The following is a 23,556-nucleotide window of genomic DNA, read 5'->3' on the forward strand; positions in this document are numbered from 1 at the left end:
GCGTTTTCAATTTTATTTTGCAAGGGTCACGGTGCTTATCTATTTTTTCGAGTGACTGTAGCTTGATTGGTGAGTTTCGTGAGCGAATTAATTTTACGCAAATGGATGGTGATTGGGCGAGAGTGAACAATTATCAGTGAGAATGGTCCTGAATGCTTCGTTGGATATGTGGTAAATGTTTTTGCGTCGCGGTTTTTCTAAAACTTGGACAATACGAGTTAAAAGCTTGAAAATGATATTCTTTTTAAATATTGGCATTAAAAAATTTTAGCAGAAGAAATCGGCAAGGGTATTTTTTGTTGACCTTTTTAAAAAAAAGCAGCCCTTGCTGCAGATTTATTAAAATAATAAATTTGTTCATATTTAAACGAAGTAAAAATGTTAAGAATTAAAAGCTCTATCCCTTTATGTGTTCGAAGTAGCTCGAAGTATTTTGGTTTAAAATTATTTAATGTTAAACAACGACCTCAAGTTATATTAGCAATTTACAGGTTAATATTATTTGCTTCTTATAAAATATCTAAGCATACGGAGGCATTTATTTGTTTATAATTTTTTTTTAATAGTATAGTTATAGCTACCTATTTGCTCATGGTAATGGTTACCATATTTTCAGTTTTCAGACACTTTTCTTGCATGTTTTAGAAAATACCTGCATTTAACTTTAGTTCTGATTCAGTATGTTTGTAATTTCCTCCCATTATATTAACAAAGAATCTGGGACATATGAGACTTGAATAGACATTGTTGTAAGGATTTTATGCTCCAGGGCTTTTTTCTGAATTGTAAAGCACAATTCTAAGAGGACAACAATTCAAACAAGAACCACTAATCAAAGAAGGATCACAATTCTAAAAGCTCTTTGATGATCTCTCCTCCTTTTCTTTTTTTTCTTTTCAGTTCTTGAGAAATCCATATGTTCTCAATCTGATTTGCAAAGTTAAAATGAATTGTGAGCTTTTAGAGTAATGATCTACCTTTTCTTAATTGAAAAATTTCTTAGTATAATCGTTCTAATTTGTTAAAAATCTGTGCTTAAAATTCATATAAAGCATATTTAAAACATTCTTATAAAGTTATTTGTATTAAACATATGTTTCCTTTTTCCAGAACGAAATTTTATAACTCAAAACTGCCAAATCTTTACCAAAATTGTTTTTTGGACAATTCACCATTATTCCATGTCAGAAATTTTTCTACAGGTAAGCACTTTACTTCAGTTTAAAATGCTTGTAAGTTATAAATAAATTTAATTATATATAAATTGTTGTAAATGTTTTGAAAGGTTATTTATCTTGCTCACTTTTCTTACAAAGAACTTCGAAACAAATTATTATTTTTGTTAAATTTTGTAGATGGTGGCAGGGCACTATAGATGTAAATAAAATGCGCCTATTATTTAGAGTTATTTTCGATCAATTTCATTTTGCTGTTTTAAATGCTTTCAACTGATGTTAGGGAAATTAAAAATTTGTGTTTATCTTTTCTGTATTTTCATACAATTCTACCAAAAACAAAAGAAACTACCCTCGGTATCAGATTTAGTGTGAAATCACCTATCAACTGATTTACAGGTTATGTTTATTTTTAAAAAGTTTTATAATGAATTGGTATATTATAATAGAATAATAATTAATTTTATTTAAATCTGTGATTTGGACATTCTAAATATTGACAAAAAGAAAGTAGCTAAAATAATATTGGGAATTTATTTTCTGTGCTAAATAATCTCTTTTGGAATTTAATAAATTTTTATGGGAACCACAAATTAAATGAAAATTTAGAAATTTTTTTTTGAGATAAATTACAATGGCAATTATGCTGAATAAATAGGTTTGAATTCTGACTAAATAGAATCCAAAAATAAAACTTTTTTAAAGCAATAAAAGTTTTGAGATTCTTTTTAAATCAATTATTTTTAATTAATTGCAATAATCTTCATTGTTAAAAAAACAAAGTGGTCGTAAAGGCAGGATTCCCTTTACAATTATAAAATCATTATTACATAATTATTTACAACCATACCTTCTACTATATTTTAATTAATACAGTAAAGTGTTGATTATCCGAATGCTGATTTACCAGAATGTCTATTTAACTGAATCATTCAAGGACCACGTGTTTTCCCAAAGTTCTAAAAAAAAATTCTGCAAAAACTTTGTTTTATTTTTAGAATATCTGAAAGGTATCGAAAATTGGCTTCCTTTCTACCTTGGTAATCTTGAAAAGAACTTTAAATTTTTTTCTGTTTAGTTTCAATGTGGGAGGCTCAAGTTTTTAATAATGGAACAGGTTTGTAATAAAATTTGTAAAAAATTTTAACTTCTAGACAAGTTGTTTCTTATATGCTATAAGAGGCACTATTACTATTGCCAACCTTAAGCCTGGAAAAAGTGTGGATGGAAGAACAAGGTGGAAGGGAAGTTTAGAAACATTCTTATAGCCATTTCTTAGAGTAACCTGATCTTTGTTATTCAGATTGGCTTCCGTCCCGATAATTGGTGTTCTACTAGATTTTGGCATTTCCAGGTTATGAAAGTGTAATTTTTTACTATATTTAGGTAAAATGAAGGAAAAAATTTTTTGATTTATTTTAGCTGATTAAAATGATTTATCCATGCTTAACTTTCGTTTAGATGGCCTGCCTCCTCATCATCGTGTACCACTGCCAGCTCTCTCACCTACCATGGAAATGGGAACACTTATATCTTGGGAAAAAAAGGAAGGTGACCAGTTAAATGAGGGAGATCTCCTTGCTGAAATTGAAACAGATAAGGCAACGATGGGATTTGAAACACCTGAGGAAGGCTATTTGGCTAAAATCTTAGTACCTGCTGGAACTAAAGATGTTCCTTTGGGAAAGCTTTTGTGTATAATTGTATCGAATGAATCAGATGTTGCTGCATTTGCTGATTTCAAAGATTCCGGTGAACCAGCAATGCCATCAGCCCCTAAAGCTGCTTCTGCTCCATCTCCTGCACCACCAGCTGCCTCTCCACCACCATCTGCTCCTTCATCTAGTCCACCTATTCAAATAACACCTCCTAGTGGAGCATCTGGTGCATCTAGACTATTTGCTAGTCCTTTAGCCAAAACTATAGCAAATCAAAAAGGACTAGACTTATCTGTAAGTATTTATTTACTAATATCATATTCTTAAAAACTAAACTCAGCGGCGTGACAGCCCTTGAGGGCCAAGGCCTACTGTGCCCATCTCAGTTTTCTTGACCTTGGGCTCTGGGGTGCAGAAGCAGATGTTCCGGTCAGGTGGTCAGCGATCGCGGAACCCCCAGTGTTTAGTTCCCAAGCATGCTTGGTACTCATTTATCGACCCACTGAAGGGATGGAAGGCTGAGTGAGCCTTGCCCGTCCCGAGGATCGAACCAGGGACTTGTGGCACGACAGCGCGAAGCGCTACCACTCAGCCACTGGGCGTCAATATCATATTCTTAAAGTGTGTAAATTTCATTGTCTATTTGCAGATTTTAGACTTTTTGGTATAAATTGGTAAATGAGACTTGTTGCGTGTGTCTAGTTTGTCATGGCCATTAACGTTTTATCATGGTCAAGAGAGCTGCTAGGATTGCCAGCATGGTAGATTCATGTGACATCTTCTTTCTTAAGGAAGACTTGTTGAACATTCTATGTGGCAGTTTTAGATAAATATAATAAAAATAAGTGTCTCTTCAGAGTACATAAGTTTAGAAATCTTTACTCTAACTTTATACAAGGGTTGACTATAATCATAAAGAAAAATTGATGTATTGATAGTTTGAAATTATAGAATTTGAATGATGAATTATGAACTTAAACATTTTAGATTATATTCACTGAAAGCAATTGAAATATTGATTATAAACTCAACATAAATCTAATAAATAAAAATATTGAAATGTACAACTTTTATTTAATAGCATATTTTATGTGAATCATCTTATGAAATTGGATAATTTTATTTAGATAAAAAAAGAAACTATGTAGCAGCATTGTTGGTCACTGATAACAATCAGGGCTAAAGAGAATAGAGGGGCTGGTTCACTCCTTTGAAGTATCTCTTGCCGCTCCGATCCTCTGACGTCACTCTAGTGACGTCACTTTGGCGCAAAGCTCGCACTTTTACTTCAAGAACGGAGCGTTTGGCCTTACTAGCTCTAACTAATATTGGATCATTTCTTTTTGCGAGATATTCTAAGACATTTGTTATTTTCTATAATGACTTTCCTCAGTTTTTGCAGTGAATTTACAAGAATTTAAAACTATTATCTAAATGCCAGTTTGCGCGATTGCAACTTGCAAAAATTCTGATATAAAAACAAAAGGAAAAAGTATAATTTTTCGCGTGTTCCCTAAAGTAAATGAACAACTATGTAAAGAATGGATTCCGAAATGACACAGTTAATATAAAACCGCAATACGTTTATTCTGTCGTAAAGAACTTTTATAAAAATTCATTATCTAAATAGAAACCGCCTCGCTACTTCATAAAGAAAGGCAGGTGAAAAGAATTAAAAAATAGATAAAGTCAAAGAAAATTAAAATGTAAGTCAAAAGTATAAATAAAATGTATAGTATATAGTTGAAATTCTCCTAATTTCATAACATATTTTTTAATGTAGTTATTCTAATTATTTATGATTTTTTTTAAAAATTATATTCTCTTCAATTTAAATATCTATGTATTATATCATCGTAAATTTAAATGTCTATATGCAATTGTAAAATTTCTGATGTCATTATGAACCTAAATTATTATTTTGTTTCAGTAATTAGCGTTTAAGGTTGATGTTTCCTAATGATTAAGTATGAACAAATTGCTATTAACAACATATTTTAAAATCAGGGATTCTAAATTTAACTTAACTTATCTTTATAAAAGAATATGTAGATAAAAAAAGTGTCGATATATGCCTTCATTTTTCTTAATAGTTAAAGTTAAAACTGAACTTTTTAAAATAAAGTATTTGTCGTGTCATTTTCACCAACTAGCAAAACATTTTTATAAGTTTAAAATGGTATTTTTTTAATATAATAACCAAGAAAGTTTTTTTTGAACTATGTTTATGAACGGAAATAATGTGTTAATTACATAAAGTTTGAAGGCTAATAACCAGAAAAAGTCTAACTTATTTTTACAAGAGAAAGATGCGAAGTTATCATATCTTTGCTTGCGATCTCCGAGATCTGTAGACACAGTGACATCATGAGGAGGGAAATCGTAGCTTCAGCTCTAAGAGCGGAGTGAACTAGCCCTTGTATTCTCTTTAGCCCTGGATAACAATAGATATTTTAAGGAGTTGATCACAGACATTGTTTGATTTTATAAAAGTGTATTCACCAAATATAATAATTTGTGTAGGTACTCTCTGTATATTCTAAAATTATTAAATCCTTAAATTTGAAAAGTATAATAAAATTATTATATATATTTTTTATTAATTTTAATTTTATTTTATTTAACTCTTTAGCCAATTTTAAATTCAAAAAAAGAAAGAAATGTGTTTGAATCTGGTAAATTTTTGCATTTGCTAAAATGAAATGGAAGTTCTCAGTTTAAAAGAATCTCTTAAATTAAACTCACTTTTTAATAGGGTATTCAAGGATCTGGTCCTGGTGGTCGGATTAGAGCACAAGACCTTGATAAAGCTGTTCCTTCTACTGCTCCTGCAGGTATATCTTCTGCCCAATATACTGATATACCTTTGACTAATGTGAGACAGGTATTCTATTGCTCTTTAAATTTTATTCATATATATTAATTATTTTGAAATCTGAACACATAATATAAGGAATTTTTTACTTCTTTTATTGTAGGTCATAGCTCGCCGTCTCCTTCAGTCTAAGCAGACTATACCACATTATTATCTTTCTGTTGATGTGGTGATGGATAGGATTTTACGGTATGAATAAATTATTTTATTATTCATGTTAAATTCTTGAGATATTGTTTTATTAGGTATTTAAGCAATGAACTTTTATTTTATTCTTATTTTTTTCTGTTAAGTGTTTTCTATCTTTAAAAGCATGTTGCTTATTAAAAGTGTTATTGTTATAAAGTCATAAGTGTTATTTTTTAATCATATGTTTACTATTAATGTTTTTTTCTCTTAGTTTTCGGGTCAATCTTGAATTGTCCTAAATTGCTTATCTTATTTCTTTGCTACGGATTAGAGGTTATTGAATATATATATATTCATGCGATTAGATGAAGCAGCTTAAAAAATTGATAAAAGTAAAAGAAGTATAGAGTTAGTAGGTTTTCTCAGTATTTGTATTAAATCAAGATATAACGTAGCTCTTAAATGGATAGCTTTTTAAGTTAATTATCAATATGATTTACAAATTTGAAAATATTATGACAGATATTATAAATGAAATGAAAGTTATTAACTGAAAAAGTACAAATATTAAGTATTAAAAATATGAAACTGATTGATTATGATTCTGCGCCTGTTTAAATTCAAAATTCACTTGTATTTCAGTCATCTTTTACCAGCAAAAAATGTGCATTTCAGAAATAAATATAAAAATTAGCACATCTGTATTAAATATTTATCTTTAAGCAACAGTTTTGATGCTTCAAGCGTTGTTAAAATGTAACTATACATACACACATAACTGTTACTTATGTACAGTAAACAGGCATGTAAAATAAATATTAATTACTTATGAAATGTGTATCCGATTTCGTTTCTTCAAAATACTTTAAAATAATTCCAATATTTAATCATCGTTTTTGCAGATGCTCAGCAATAAAAAATTTACTCCACATTCTTATCAAATCTTTTCACGTATGACAAATTTACTTCCTAAGGTATAATGTTAATCAAGTCAGCATTCCCTGATTTGATTCAAAACAACATGCCTCTAACTAAAAATGGCAGTCTCCTCAGAGCCAGATAATGTACTAAGATTCTTCATTTGGTTTGTAAATTAATTTGAACATTCTTAATTTATTCGAGCAGGACAGATAGATTGGGAAAAAATATCTAGGCAATTAATTTTAAATTTAAAAAATGAATTTTTAGGCAAATTTATACAGTGCAAATGCTCTTAAACTTAAAATAAACACAGATTAAGATTTCATGCACCACTTTAAAGTTAATATAAAAATCCAATACTAATCAAAACAACCAAGCAATTCCTTAAGATTAAAAATAAACGTATCTTCCGCATTCAGAACAAATTTATTCCAGTAATCACAGTTTAACTTTAAAATACAAAAAACAATTTGAAGGTATGGGATCAAAGCATTTGTGCATGCTATTCTCCTGATCATTACATCACACTTATCTGCCATATAAGTACAAACCGCACAATGACAGTTTTTATCACCGATGCTTACAAGATAAAAAAAATTCCCCAAAATGGGTATAGATACATAACAAATCAGTGCTAAAAATATGATATTATGTAACTTATTACAAATGTTTCATAAAGTACATATTATTTTGTGTGTTTTATGTTTTAATTTTTGCTATTCTATCTTTAAGGGCATATATTTGTCACTAAATATTTATAAAAAAGTATATTTATTTTTAAAATAGTAATACAGTTATTTTGACTTCTAAATTTTAAATGTTTTACCCTTCTGTTTAAGAACAGGTCCATATCAAATGAAATTTTCGTTCTGTCAAAAATGACGCTGAGTTAGCTACTGAACGTTATAAGATTTAAATATTTTAGCAGTTAGTTTCATTATTATTCATATGCTCTTGACTATTCTGGTTATTCATGCTTGCAAAATTGGGTTTCGAGATAATAATACTAAGAAGAAAATTTTGCAATATTTGAGTGTTCTTAACACATAAAATTTTTTCCCTGAAGATAAAATTACTTTTGCTATTTTTAGTTTACGAGGTGAACTTAATAAAATGATGGAGAAAGAGGGTGTGAAATTATCAGTTAATGACTTTATTGTAAAAGCTTCAGCTTTGGCATGTAAAAAAGTACCAGCAGTTAATTCTTCGTGGATGGACTCTTTTATTCGCCAGTGAGTAACTTATTATTCTTCCTTAGGTAAATGAGTCACTTATGAATTTGTATCTATGTGTATTTATGACACTATTTTCTATAACTATTTCTTCGATTTTCACTAATTCTTAGTTGAAAACAAAATTTTCATTTAAATAGATTTCTTTATCATCTCCAACTTAGTAGTAAAAAGAGTTTATTTGCATTACTGTTGCAAATGTTTGATGTGTTTATTTGCTTTAAAAATCCTTTTTTTATAATACTGAATGTTTTTAAAGTTTCTGTACTGATGACTCAATATGTTTACTTTACTAAAACGGAATACTTCAATACAATTTGTAAGCATACATTACTTTCATGTTAGCGTTTAAAAGCGCTTTTAATATTACTATATTCAAGCAATTAGAACCTAAAGTTATAATAAATATTTGAAATTTTGAACTACATGAATGCGTAATTACTGAATTTGTATATATTTTTAAAAAAACTTACTCTACTATGTTAGCAGTAAATGACAGTAATCTTTGAAAATTGATAATTTTTAGACCATATAGTATTGGCAGATGGTTTTCACTGGAGCATTTATGTGAATGCATTGGATTTCTCTGTTTAACGACTATTAAATCAATATTTCTCAATTTGGACTATTTAAAAAAGATTGGCCAAAAATGTGCTGCAAATGAATTATTTGATCCATGTTTTTCAGTAAACAGTTGATGACGTGGTTTAGAAAGAATTTATCTGAAAATCAGTTGTATTATTATAATTCATACATGTAATTGAGCTAAAGAATGTAGAGAGGAGAAAAAGACAACTGCTTCCATCGATGTATTGTAAACCAGTTGTCCAAGCGTTGATATGTTCCCTCAGTATAGGGAAATAATCATTTTTTAGAGGTTTCTTGCAAAATGGTTTTACATCCACTGCTCATAAAGAAATGTTTTCTCTTTTTATTTATGGTTAGTCAGTTGCTTAATTTTTGCACTATTTATTACCAGTGCTGTGTAATTTATTAAGATAGTTTTTTAAGAATGCATTTATATCATCCAAGTTGATCATATCTGCCAGCATGTTTTAAAATAGAACAAAAGAATGAAATTGTAGGTTTAGGTGACATAGATCCTGACTTTCGATTTGCTTCTGATGCTCTGAATCTTAGTACATGTGTTGCTCTGCTAAATCAGAGTATGTTGCTCTCCCTGTATGTTATTTTTCTGGTACAGCATGCCGGACCAAGCAGTTCTCCTTGTCAGTTACGTAATCAGAGAGCTGGATATCTTCTCCTTTCTATATTCTTTGAATAAGCCATGGAGAACTTGGCTATCATTTAAATTTTCTGGCAATTGATTTGTTCCAAAATGTCTTTTACTACCTTATTTCCTTGATCTAATCTGTTTTTTTTTTGTTGTCTGGTATGCTTAAAAGACAATTTTCATGAAGATAATTTCCAAACACTAGAAGATTTGCAATACACAAAGGATATCAGAAAATCAGTCCTATAGTGAAACATGTCCTTGAAAATGTATGCAGATCTCAATTATAAAATGTGAAATCAACGTTATCCAATTATTTATATATTCTATCAATAACCTCAACAAGCAACTCATCAGATTTTGCTACTTCATTGAAACACATAAAATATAAAGTGCTTGAATTTTTTTAATGCATTTTTTAAAAAAAAAATTTCCGACTAAATTAACAGATTTTAGAATAGGTAAACAGAGGTAATTGTTAAAAATAATTAAATAAAATTGACAAATTTGGACCCATAATTAGCCTACCATTATAACATTTACCATCATCAGCATAGCTAAGTGAAATAACCAAAAAGGGTAATCTATTGTGAGCAATATTTTGTTTATATAAAAGCAACCTTACACAGGGTGCGTAGCGTTTTTAAAAAGTGCTTAAAGGGGCTTATTTTCGATTTTCGTTTTTTGAAAGTCCTTAAAATGTGCTTTTTTCATTAGATGTTTTTAAAAAGTGCTTAATTTTCCCTTTTTCAAAATGAGATTTTTCCTTTACCATGTTGATTTTCGCTACAAATTATGCAAAACGACACAGTTCACTCTGTCATATTCAACATTTTCATAATTAATTCAACCCCAATCTATTTTGGCGTATTGTCAGTCCGTAGTGTATTAAAACGTCATTCGTTTTGCCATGTTTCAAAACTTCATGATATTTGACACAATTGTCAAAAACAGTGCCAAAAGTTTTTTCTTTTCTTTTGGCATAACGGTTAAAGCAAGATAAAATTGCCAATTCTCAAAGACTTTCCAACCCTGCCTAGTTAAGATATTTTTTTAAAGTGCTTGAAAATATTTTTTGAGTGCTTGAAAAGTGCTTAAAGGGTGCTTATTTTTTGTTGAATAATTTGGCTACGTATCCTGTTACAGATAAATCTGAGTTGCCAAATCGAATTTTAAGTTGATATTACATGGCAAAATATTACAATTTCTTTTTATCTTCTCTTGCATGACAACCTTAGAATTATTAGTTTTGTCATTACAAAATCATGCTTGCTATATTTCAAACTAAAATTTTCCTATTGAAAATTCTTAATTATAGCTTTATGTGATGGATTTTGTAACTATATATTTTATTTAAAGATATAATGATGTTGACGTGAGTGTTGCTGTGAGTACAGATGCAGGGCTTATTACACCAATTGTCTTCAATGCCGACTCAAAAGTAATTTTTGTTCTTGTTTAATTTTAGAAATTTAGGTTGTATTTTTCTTCATCTACTTTATTATTTACTTGTATTGTAAAATCTTAATCCCTTCAAGACTGTGATCACCTATACATGATTGCACAATTTACCCTTTTTAGCCCTAAATATCATAAATAAAAGAAGCCTTTTTGACCCCAGTGGCCCAAGATCACTAAGACGTAATCTCAATATATAACATCATGTATAAGTATATATATATATGTACTCCTTAGTACATATACTCTTTGAGTACTTGGATCTGAGGAAGTGCTTCTTTCTCCTGCCAGTCCTGAAGGGATTTCTAAGTTTTGCTATTATATGCACAGCGTCAAAATAAAGAAATTTGTTTTAGGTTTGTTTATTCTCAACAGTTAATTTTATATATAATTAAAAAATTATTAATATTTATAACTTTTAAAGATTTTTAAAATATTAGTATTTTATTTCTTCATAGTTTTATTTCATTAATTGTTTCTAGCGTGACTCGTTCTGTCCCAACTGGCATATGAAAAATAGTGGAGACTAATATTTGCACCATTGCTTACATACAAGACCAGCACAATAATATTTAATTAATATATTGAATGTTTGGTGCCTATTTCTATATATAGCATGTGATAATATTGAAAACTAATACTGTAGAGCCCCGATTATCCAACATCAGTTAAAATAATGTTACATATATACATAGTGATGACCTTCTAAGTATATTGCCATAAGTGTAGTTTCAGTTTGTTTGCAGTGTGGACAAAACATCTCTATTTATTTAAAATACGGCTTTCAATATCTTTCTAAGAATGTAGTTAAATAAAATGTATAATTACCAAAAATTATTAAATGTTGACTAACTTTAAAAATTTTTTTCCATACAAAGCATTCAATAGTTAAAAAGTTTTTAGAAATCAATCTTAAAATCTATATTTTGTTAACAGGTATTGAGAATAAGAAGTCAATAAAACAAAATGAAAAATTTACTTATAGTACGTCACAAATTGCTAATTTCTTTGTGAGGAACATTTTATAAACAGTTATGAGTCCTATTCAGTATTTAATTTTTTATGGTGGAACAGGGATAAAAAGTTTATCAATAATAAAGGTAAAAAGGAATTTTGGGTTTATTCAAAAAGTATTTTGGACAAGGGAAGAAGCTTAATTTTCTTTGTGATAAATCAGGATTAGAATTTTTATTGTTCATACTTATGAATTTCAGTTTAAAAAAAAACAAAAGTTAAATTCTTAAAAGTTTAATTGAAAACTTTTCTGCAGGGCTTATCAGATATTAGTTCAGACACTAAAAGATTAGCAAGCAAAGCTCGTGAAGGTAAATTGAGGCCTGAAGAATTTCAGGTAAGTTGTATTCAATTTTTCTTACTTTGAGAATTTCTTCTTGCATTTGATTTAAATGTTAGTTTTTGTAACTATATAAGTTTGCTGAAAATATTTTTTATCTAACCATGACATAATTGCAGGTTTCACTTAAGCTTAGAAAACTAGTAATTGTTAATAAACTTTGGTTTGTGTTAAAAAAAAAAAATCCAAGAAGAGCAAAAAGATTTCACATTATTCTTCTAAAATCTGATAAAGTTCTATAACATGCCTGAGAAAGTTCTTTTTTTTTAATATTTAATTTTTTTCACATTAACTCCAGGAATGGAATATGCTTGTGAAATTTATTTTTCTTCATAAAGCACTTTGATATTTATAGTTTTATATAATAGCGAATGTTTCAAAAATTTGTGTCATATCTGTAATCAAAAAGATATTAATAGTAAATTAACCAAATAGATAGTAGAGTTACAGATGTCTGTGTTATAGTATAAGGCTATGCGCAACCACGGAACTAGCAGCTTTTTTGTCCCTTGATGAAATAGATATCCCACAAAAACAAATTGATAATTTGTAAGCTACGAATCATTTGTGGTTGCCCCCTTTTACATGGTGGAAGCTAGAGGACGGGGACTTGAATGGCAAGAGGACCACTCGTCTGGTCAGCAGAGGGAGAGATAAGGAATGATAGATTTATGAGAAATTAGAATGCAGAACTCCTTATCTTAACAGTTTGTTCTTGTGGAATATAACATTTCTTTCAATTTGTTTTTGTGGGATACTATTTAATTGAGGAACGAAGAAAGTTGGTTGCATTCGGCATAAAGATATGGTGGAGGAAGATAATATAATGTCAATTTTTTTTATACATATATGTTTATTTTTGATGAAATCTTTTATCTGTTGTGAATAGTATCAAAAATAAAATGGTGGATTTGTAAATTGTTGTTTGTGTTTTAAACATAAATCCTTCGTAATGTTAAAAAATACTGATAAAAAATTTTGTAGGGAAAAGAGCCATAATATTTACCATAATTTCATACATGGGCAAAAACGAAGAAAATGAATCTGTGATGATTAAAAGTTTGAAGTTTATTCTTTCCAAGAAATGAATGCTACTAAGAATGCTAACAACTGAACTTAAAAGAATATTCGAGTTTTTTTCTACAGTATAAGTAATTGGTTAAAATGCCTACTTATTACAACATCCTTTAAGGTTAGGCTTAGAATATTGTATTTACATGTATGCTTTTAATTGTAAAAATCAATTTTGAGTAAGACCATTACATCAAAGTTAGGCCAAAATTTCTCAGTCAATGTGGTGTGCACTGTACCAAATTCTTAGTATGTCCTTGAAGTCTAGTAAATTTGGATTATTATCTTAATTAGCAAAGTAGAAGTTATATTTTACAATATAAATAAGTAACTCAGATTGATCTCTATTGCTCATTACTTCTGAGAAATATATATTTTTTTTAATAAAAGGTGTGTTTTTTTAATAGTTTATTTAATTTTATAAGAATTTACGAAAAATGCTTTCATTAATTATGTACAGAGATATTAAGAATGTGTATCATTAAGAGTTTATGTGAGAAGAAACTAATGTACAATACTAAAATAATAAATTTTCCGTAAACATTTTTGCTGATTTTAGCAAATAAATTTTTTAATAAATAAGGATATTATTGACTTGACCTTTAAGTGCCTTTTAATGTAATGTTTTTTAGTATTTAAAAATAGTAAAATGGTCATACGCTTCTACAAAGAGAGGAACTAGAAAAATGACAAAACAAAAGTTAGTTTTTTTCATTAAAAACAAGCATTAAGAGAAAAGAGAATTTAAAAGAAAACAAAAAAATTTAGCTAATTGATTTTATATATCATGCTGTCATAATTCCTTAAGACATGGATAGCAGTCACTCTCTATTAATGAATGTCGAAAATTTTAAATGCATTTTTTTAAAAATCTTAAATGCATTTTTTTAAAAATCTTTGTGTGGTTTTCTTCTAAATTTCTAAAGTATTAAAAAAATCCCACATTCTTTAATAATCTTTTAGCTTTTTTACATTTCTATCCTAATTCTAAACTAATTTTTTGATGTCAAGAAATTTTTTAGATTTTTGCTCTGTATTCTGCTTAAAACAGGGTTCTTGCTGTCCTAAAATGTCCTAAAAAAGTGCTAAAATTTCCCCCCAACTTTTTTAGGGCCTAAAAAGTGCTAAAATTTCTTCTGAGTGCTAAAAAAGTGCTAAATATTTTTTATTTTGGCGTTTTGAAATTTTTTTTGAGTGATCTGATTCCTTAAATCGGTTTCCCTAAATCCTTAAATTCTGTTGCCTTCAGCTCTCCTGCTGCCTCCATCTTTTAAGAAGATTCTTGGGCTTTGGGGAAAGAAGTTCTTTCTTCTGAGATTTTATGGGCTTTAAAAGTTGTAGAAAGCTACTACTCCTACAATTCTTCAAAGACACTGGAAAATTATTTAGTACAATGTTTCCAGACAGTTCATTAGCACGTCATTTCACCTGCAGTGAATCTAAGTGTGCATATCTCTGTCATTTTGGACTTGCACCTCATTTTAGCATGCTACTTCTGAAGTGCATTGATAATGCCAAGTCTTATACATTGCTTTTTGATGAGTCTTTGAACAAAGTGACACAGCAGAAGCAGTTGGATATACATATCCACTTTTGGAACCCAGATAAGAACATTGTAGAGACGCGATACTTAACATCAGCTTTTCTGGGCCATTCTACAGCAGATGACCTTTTAGCCTGCTTTTATGCATCAGTCAAAAATGTAGACCTGAAGAAATTATTGCAGATTTCTATGAACGGTCCTGCTGTCAAATGGAAGTTTTATAATAATATTCAAGAAGATTTGTTAAAAGAACATGGTGTTCAATGCAATGCAATAGGAAGTTGTGGGCTTCATATTTTAAATAACGCATTCTACAAAGGTGAATCTGAAACAGAATGGCTCATTGGCTCCATCCTGAGCTCAATCTTCTATCTTTTCAAAGATTCACCCACAAGAAAAGAAGATTTTATTAATCAATCAACTGAGAACAAATTACCACTAAAATTTTGTAACCACCGTTGGCTGGAAAATGCACCTGCAGCTGAAGGAGCAATATTGCTTTGGGATGATCTGAAATCTTATGTGAAAAATGTTGGCAAGTTTAGAAAAGTGAAATGTAAATCCTTTTTAACTTTACAAGAAGCAATAAAAGACAAATTAATTCTTGTTAAGCTTAACTTTTTCTTAAATGTGTCGGAGCTAGTTTCACCATTTTTGAAACTTTATCAAGCAGATCAGCCACTTTTACCATTTTTTGCTGCAGATATCCAGGATTTGGTATTACATAGTGTGCAATTATATAACATTCTGAAGCCAGAATCTATAGAAAACTTAAATTCTCTGTCTTACGTCTTTCTGACAAAAATCAGTGTAGGTTTTAAAGGTGACCAAATTTTAAAGCAGCTATTGGCCTCAAAAGTTATTTCTGACAGGGATCCTATGAATATAAAGAAAGATTGCAGAAAGTTTATCACCAAAATGTTAGAAACATTACCAAAGTAATGTCCAATAAACTATTCTGTTGTAAGAAATGTTGCTGGCATCAATTCAAAATTAATGTCAGAAAACAAAAGCAAGTGTGTTCTAAAAATGAGAAACATATTAAATTACTTAAGTCAAAAAAAAGAAAATTAGTGAAAAAGATTGTGACAAAATTAAGCTGCAATTTGCATCATGTATAGATTAATTATGTAATTTTTACTTCATGAATCATGAAACACTTTATTTGTATATTTTTAATATCATGTATAGATTAAGTATGTTATTTTTACTTTACATCAAGTGCTAATTTTTTTCTTCTTAGTCCTAAAAAAGTCCTAATTTTTTTTTGAAATAATTGAGCAAGAACCCTGTAAAATTAAATTTAATAAAAGGGTTTCCCTAATTAAAAGTGGACAGGTGTTATAGTGTGAGAAATAACAGTAACAGTGCTACACTTCAGAGTTATTAATTAAATTAATAAGAGTGCACGGTTGGATGCAAATAAATGATTAACCAGTTTGCAAACATTAAAAGTTAATGTTAATTCATGCTGAAATAGACTTGTTCGGAACTAAATAATATGAAGTAGTACCATTTTTACTGGTACCACAGAAAGTGAATAAAATGTAGACATTTATAGATATTTTTGTGTGAATACTATTTTGAATAAACAGCTGTGAACAATTGGTATATAACATTTTGTGAAGGATATACATGAATATCCGATTTTTCTGGACATTATCTCTCCATTCCATGCTGTTTATGAACTAACTGAAGGCAATAAAAGAGTTATGACATGACTCTTGCATGATTAATTCACTCGTGAATGATGTTAATACATTCATCCTATTTGATTTCGAGCTGTTCTGCTCATGGCACATTCTTCTTACTCAACTTTACATTCATCTTAGATGCCTTCTTGTGAACTTTCTAATCTATAATATACAGTTTAAAATGCACTCTTTTTTTCCTTTTTTCCCTTAAATTCTATCGTTACTGTATTTCTGACTTTATAACTCTTGTCTAGTCTTCAATATAGCAAACCTTATTTAACGATATGGTGTTATGAACAGATCAGGTCTAAAGTCTTAGTTTCCTTTTTTGAAGAGAAAACACTTTTAGTTCATTTTCGAAAAAAGGATGCAACGCTGAATTGGTTAAAGGTGCTAAATTCAAAAAAATAAATAAATAAAATTTTATCATGGATGACAAGAGTAAGGTTTTTGTAGAATGATTGTTAGTTAAGAGTTTTATATTATTTTGAACTATCCACCTTTTCATTAAAAAAAAAACCCCACTATATTAATTGATTCATTCATGGTTATAGACTATTTTATTTTTATGCCCTTTAAGTAACATTATTTTATGTTATCATTTTATGTTTTTATTTTTTTCAATTATTCTAATCCTTAAAAATTTCCATTATGTTTATTTTATTTATTTATATCTAAGACTTTTATGAAGTTTATTATATTTATTATATATATTTAATTAGAACTTAACTTTTTATTATGTATATTGTATAAAAATGTATTAATTAAATTTCATAGGGAGGCACTTTCACTATATCAAATCTAGGGATGTTTGGGATTAAGAATTTTTCTGCTGTAATTAACCCTCCTCAGGTAAGTTTTAAGTAATATTATATGAAAACGAACTTACATACTCTTTGAAATTAAATTGCTAAAATATTTTTATTTTCTAGTCCTGCATTCTTGCTGTGGGTGGAACTCAAAAGACTATGATACCAGATGATTCAAGGGAAGTTGGGTAAGTGTATTTTTCTGTAGAACTTTGATATAGATTTAAGTTGCGACAATTTAATTTCAGTCTACTTTCGTTTACTGGAGTTGAATTCAGAATGGAGAATATTTTAAATTCTGTTTCTGTGTTATGCTATGTTTAATTTAAACTGAGAGTGACTCCTCCCACACTCTATTTATCAAGGTTGATGACTCATCAAAAAACTCAGAAGTATATGGTTATTATATTGCAGTAGGATCTGTGTTTAAGAAGGAGCTCTTTAAATTCAAATTTTCAATGTTAGTTCAAGAAATTTAACCATAAAAAAAACATACTTGAAATGTTTCCAGATACTCTTTTCTGATAAGTGAAAATAATTGATCTCAAATTGTTTGCTGTTATCAAGTTGATTGTTTAAATTAGCATTTCATTTAATTTTCATCATAAAACGCTCAATGCATTAAATATTTTATCATCAGTGTCTTATAGAAATTCAAAAAATTGCTAAAGCTTTTGTAATTACTGTTCAGCATTTAATTCCTGTAAAGCACCAATGCATGTGTCAGTGTTAGTTTTTGAAAATGTTTTTCAGTATTTTTTTATGCATTCAAAATTATTCCCCTCGTTAAATTTGCAAAAAAGGTTTTTTAAAAAAAATTTATGAAAAAATTACATGTTAATACATTTACCTAATATATTTTTTAATACCTAATTTAACTCAATATCTTGTGAAAGGCAGAATTTTTTATAGTAGCTCTTGCTGAATTATCATGATTTATAATTTTTGACAACAAATTTAAACTGTATTACATTGTGCTTATGTATACATTAAACTTCAACCATAAACAGGGAATATTGTGATACAGATACATTTAGTTTTTTTTGACTGTGCACTATAACTTTAAAATCAAATGCAACTCTTTATTAGACAAACTTTTTGAATTAATAAAAGGAACATTTCTAATCGAAATAACATTACGAGTTGTGATGACTTAGTGGATAGAGCGTTCGCCTTCCAATGAGGTGAACCGGGTTCGAATCCCAGCAATGACTGGTTGATTCGAATTCCGCATCTGGCTTGCACCGACCACAGTGCTGACGTAATATATCCTCAGTGCTAGACGGATCATACGTTAGAGTCCCCTTGCTGTCAGGCTAACAGGAGGTTTTCCTCTCCATGTAACGCAAATGCAGGTTAGTTCCCTCAAAAAGTCTTTCACAAAGGCAAATTTCTCCCAATACTTGATCCGGAAGTTCCCTTGCTTTCTAGAATGGGTTCAAAATTACAAGGCTACGGAGTTGAACATTAGTAGTCGTAAACCCAAAACTTGGGTCGGCTGTTCAATGAAGGTTATAAAAATAAAATATTTAGTTACTCGAATATATATATATTTATATTTAATTTTATGTTATTGTTCATAATTAGTAATAAATGGAATTTTTTTTAATAAATTGTCTTTACTATTCATTATTGTCTTAAAAATAGTTGTATGAATTAAAATGTTATCCTCTAATTATAAAAAAATAAATATAAATGGAAAATGTACTCAATTTGTGGTTTATTTCTATTAAAAATATTTTATCTAAACAAATTCATGACATATACCCTATACATTTAAATGTTACTAATTTCAATATTTTTTTTCTTCTTTATAATTACAGATACCGAACAGCTCAAGTAATGAGCGTTACACTAAGTTGTGATCATAGAGTTGTTGATGGTGCTGTTGGGGCACAGTGGCTATCCCATTTCAAAAAATTATTAGAACAACCAGAAACTATGCTACTGTAAATATTTAAGTTATAAGAAAAATGTCCTTGAAATATTAAAATTCTTCTTATTGTTCATATCCAAAATACTTTATGAAGTTATTATTCAAATTGTATCATAGATGATTTTGTACATATCTTCTTTATTTAAAGTGCAATCTGTTAAAAAAATTAATTTTTTAGTAGAAATTTGTCACACAAAACCTAGATACTCATATTTTTGTTTTCGAAAATAAAATGTCTTTTTATTTGTGTTTACTTTATCTATTATATTCCCTTATTGTATATTTTATGAAGATAATTTATTTTAATATTGGTTTTCAGTATATTAACAGTATTCAGTTAATATCGGTATGCTAGCTACTTCTGGCTTCCAGTTCATTCACCTTTCAAAACTATTTTGTACAACTTATAAACTTTAATTGTAACCCAGCTGAATGCACAAATCAACTGTATTTAGTTATTTTAATTCTTCAATCCCTCTACCAATCCTAACATCTTAAATTGTTTCAAATAATATATTAACCAAATTTTTTCATTGTCTAACTGTTGTCCATCTTTGCCTATGCAGAAATACCTTGATTTAAATTATAACCTTATTTCAAGATGTGTCCGAGATATTGTCAAAGTTTTTTATGTCTTGAATTTAAGTAATAATTTCAAATCTGTCTGGCAGCCATTAAATTACACATAACCACACCATAAGTATAACCAGCAAAGTAGGCAGCAAAAGTATTAAAATTATGTCTATCTTTGTCATGAAATAATTTAGAAAACTCATACCAATACTTTATTATGTGTTGTATTACTTCCTCACTTAACTCTCAATATAATATATATATATATGCCAATGTGCTCAAAAGGGTAAGCTTCATCATCAGTATGAGGCACTATAGCACCATTTATGTTTAAAATTTCAGCAGCCATTTCAGAAAAAATAAAACTGAATAACTACTTGGTAACTAAGTTTTTATTTCTGCTAAAATACAAAATTTTTCTAAATCATATATCTAAACACCACTTAAATTATTACTTAACACAATCTAAGGGGAACCTAATTTTCTAAATTAAGACAATCTATGGGGAACCTAAGTTAAATTTTTCTTATTTACCATCATGCTTTTAGCATTCCTATTTTTTTTCTTATTCAATTTGATTTCATTTCTTCAAATTTTTAAAAGATGGCTTTAGTGCAAGAAAAGTTTTCAACTTCAGAATCAAAAATGATAAATGAACATCGCGAAAGTGATTCTTATTTTATTATTATTAATTTTAAAAGTTGCAACAGTATTATAATAAGTTAAATAACTTGAATTTTTCAGTTGAAGTAAAATCATTAAACTAGCTGCTAACATGCGAGCATTTTCGTTATCCATTTTAACTTTAATATGAAAATAAATAACCAAGAACGTTTTCACGTTTGCAGTGATGAAATTATAGGTAGTTTAACATTGAACGAGGCGTTTATGATGTCACATTTAATGATGAATAAGTATTAGTTTTTTTCCCCCCACCAAATCACTCGGTGCGTCACAATAAAGCAGGCAGTAACCGGAAATCGTGGTTCTGTCACCTCAATTATGGTTGCCCTAACGAAATGTATCTAAATAAATACCACGTAAGAGAAATATGTATAGAGAATAACTGAATAGTGAAGTAATCAGTTTATATTGATATCTATATTGGATTTCAGTATTTTAACAGTTTTCAAACAAAGTATCAGAAAATCTTTTGTACCATAATTGATACTTTGATAGCTAGTTTTTTTTAAACCTTTTAACTGCATATTCTAAACTCAACTACAGGTGCAAACCTTGTTTTTTTTCCATCTCCCCAAACAATTTTTCTCAGGAGTTTTTCAATGTAAAACATTGCTGGTTTGAGTGAGTAAACCATTGCTGAGTTTATGTGAAAGAAATCAGTCCTATTAAAGATTTGAACTTAAAAGCTTTCAAAGACTTTGCATAAGTTTCTCTTCTTAGTAAATCCATTGTTTTATGTCACTAACATTTTAAACTAAATGATAAAACTTGTTTACATTGTGGAGTATGTTATATGAAAAGAAAGATAAGCTTAATTTCTCTCTTCTATAAAGTTAAAATTTAATTACATAATACTCTAACAATAATTATACGGGGTCATAGGTAACGAAAGATGAGATTTTGTAAACTTTTTATAAAAATAAAATTAATTGTTAGGATGTAATTTTTGAATTGAAATGTATTCTCCTCTCATTGAAACTACAGTTAATTACATCAGCTGCAAAAAAATTTTTTTTTATCATAGTTTCAATTATATTTGTACTTCGGATATACTTTATAAGACATGAAAGGAGTTTGGTCATTGTCTTGGATGTCTGTTAAGTGACAATTGAAGCACAGATTAATCCTTTGACGCTGATGGGACATCAGTGTCCTATTTATATAATTTTTTTAAGTTCTAATTACAAGCAAAAATATATTTTGGTATGTTTTAAATACGAAAATTTGTCTAATAGTTTCTAAAAAATTAGATTATCGAAATTGAATTTGTACTAATATATAAAATCGAGAAAAAGAAATTTGATTTTTTTTTCATTTACATTAAAAAATTTATCAATAGTTGATTTTTTAAATTCAAGAAATTTCAATGATGAATAACTGTTTCTCTTAGATCTAAATAACTTCAAATGAGTGCAAATTTGAAAAATTGCTGTTTGGAAGATTTTATCTTTAACATAAAAAAATCACAGGTGTTGTTGTTGGTTCTTATCCTCATCGGGCCTGACGAAGTCAGACCAGATCTATGAACCCATTGACCTAAAAGAATATGTTTAATAAAAATTCTGCTTCAAAGGGTAAATGGTAAAGGTTCGTAAATATGTTCATTACTTACTATTTTAGAGCTAAATTTGTGCTTATGTTTGTTTTTTAATTCTGTACCATTGCATTCTATTTCAATTGCCCTCTATTGTAACGCTAACTTACCAAATTGTTTGAGATAGTTTTTTTTTATTAGAAAGTTAATGATGGTTACACTTGACTGACGGATGCTGCTACAAAACCCTCTTTGTTATTAAATTATTAATGGTAGTATTCACTACAGCTATTAGTTATATAAAATAATTAATTAATTTAAAGGCTTTAATTTTAACTGGAAAAAAAAAGATTTCAATCGTAAATAAAATCTAAGAGAATTAAAATCTGACTCTTAATTTTATCTAAAATGCCCTTTTCTGTGTGAGTTTTGACTTCATACAATGTTGTGTAACTTTTGGTGTAAAAAAATTACTTTTGAAATCATTTATTTCCAATAACACTGGCCTTCAAGAAATGTGTCTAGTAATTCTAGTAAATTAAATATCTACTACGAATTTTAAAATGTTTTAATAAAATGTGTCCCAGATTCTTTAATCAAAAATTCAATTAGAATTACTCCTTATTTCTCATGATTACCAATATTTCACAATTTACTTTTGTGAAATATTGGAAATTGTGCAGTGTGTCTCCCTATTTTTTTTTGCCTGCAGCCCCCTGCCTGTTTTCTAGTGACTTTGGTACTTGAACATTCATATTTTCAGCAGCACCTCACCTTTTTATTACAATTTCAAAAATATTTCCTCCCATGCCAAAGAATACATATAAAAACGTAAGTAATCATCGTCAATAAATAATAAAAAAAACTTCCAATCCAGGCAGCGATAAGTGCAGAAAATACTTTGGTTTTGATGTTGTTATTAATTTACGTCGCACTAGAGCTGCACAATGGGCTATAATGAATATTTGATGAAATAACTTTCTTCACTCGCTTCATTTTGCAATGAATGTCGAGCACTTCTACCGTAAAGTGCTCGACTTCGCGTGCAGGTCGACGGGTTACCGAAGCGGGGATGCCATCCCCTCTGCAGAGGATCAAAATTGTGATGGCATGTCTTCGGATCATTCTCAGGGATGTTTCCCAGACCGTCGCCAATAGCCCATTGTGCAGCTCTAGTGCGGCGTAAATGAACAAATCAAATCAATCAAGCAATGAATGTTGTGAAAAAACAACAAAATATTTGCTTCTGTTTAAATTAGGCTTTATACTTGATATTTCTAAGTTCTTCGACGCAAATACAGTGACGCATATGCGACTCATTTGTGTGTACGAATGAACCTCATATTGATACAATAATAGGAGAAAAGAGATATTGTATCTTGATGCTTTCGACGCATAATTGATAAGATTCGGTATCAAATTCACTACTTTCTATTTCAAACTGAATGCATGAGTTATAACTTGAGAAATTAGAGACAATTCTACCCTTAGAATTCAATTAGCTCAAGGTGTAGTTTATACAACCAAAAGGAATCAATTAAAACTTTTAGCATTTTCCATGCGCAATTCATGAAATGCACGAAAAAGGTTTAACTTTGGTTTTTTAAATTCTATTTAAAGTGAATGGACTAGTTGTAAAACAAAAATTTTCATTTAAGTTTTAAAATTTTTAAGGG

At 28.9% G+C, this 23,556-nt stretch overlaps 1 protein-coding gene across 1 annotated transcript; it reads left to right on the top strand.

Moving 5' to 3' along the window:
- The first annotated feature begins 159 nt into the window (after positions 1-159).
- Positions 160-19,342, top strand: muc (dihydrolipoamide S-acetyltransferase muc). The gene is made up of 11 exons (XM_087164154.1): positions 160-491; positions 1,111-1,202; positions 2,637-3,127; positions 5,589-5,717; positions 5,812-5,897; positions 7,850-7,990; positions 10,584-10,665; positions 11,953-12,033; positions 17,122-17,196; positions 17,277-17,341; positions 18,977-19,342. The coding sequence occupies exons 1-11, from the start codon at positions 379-381 to the stop codon at positions 19,104-19,106; spliced, it is 1,485 nt and encodes a 494-aa protein (XP_087020280.1). The 5' UTR covers positions 160-378; the 3' UTR covers positions 19,107-19,342.
- Positions 19,343-23,556: the final 4,214 nt, after the last annotated feature.

This window comes from Parasteatoda tepidariorum, chromosome 5 (genome assembly GCF_982258835.1).
Source record: "Parasteatoda tepidariorum strain Cologne lab strain chromosome 5, Ptep-v5.0, whole genome shotgun sequence".
Classification (NCBI taxonomy): Eukaryota; Metazoa; Arthropoda; class Arachnida; order Araneae; family Theridiidae; genus Parasteatoda; species Parasteatoda tepidariorum.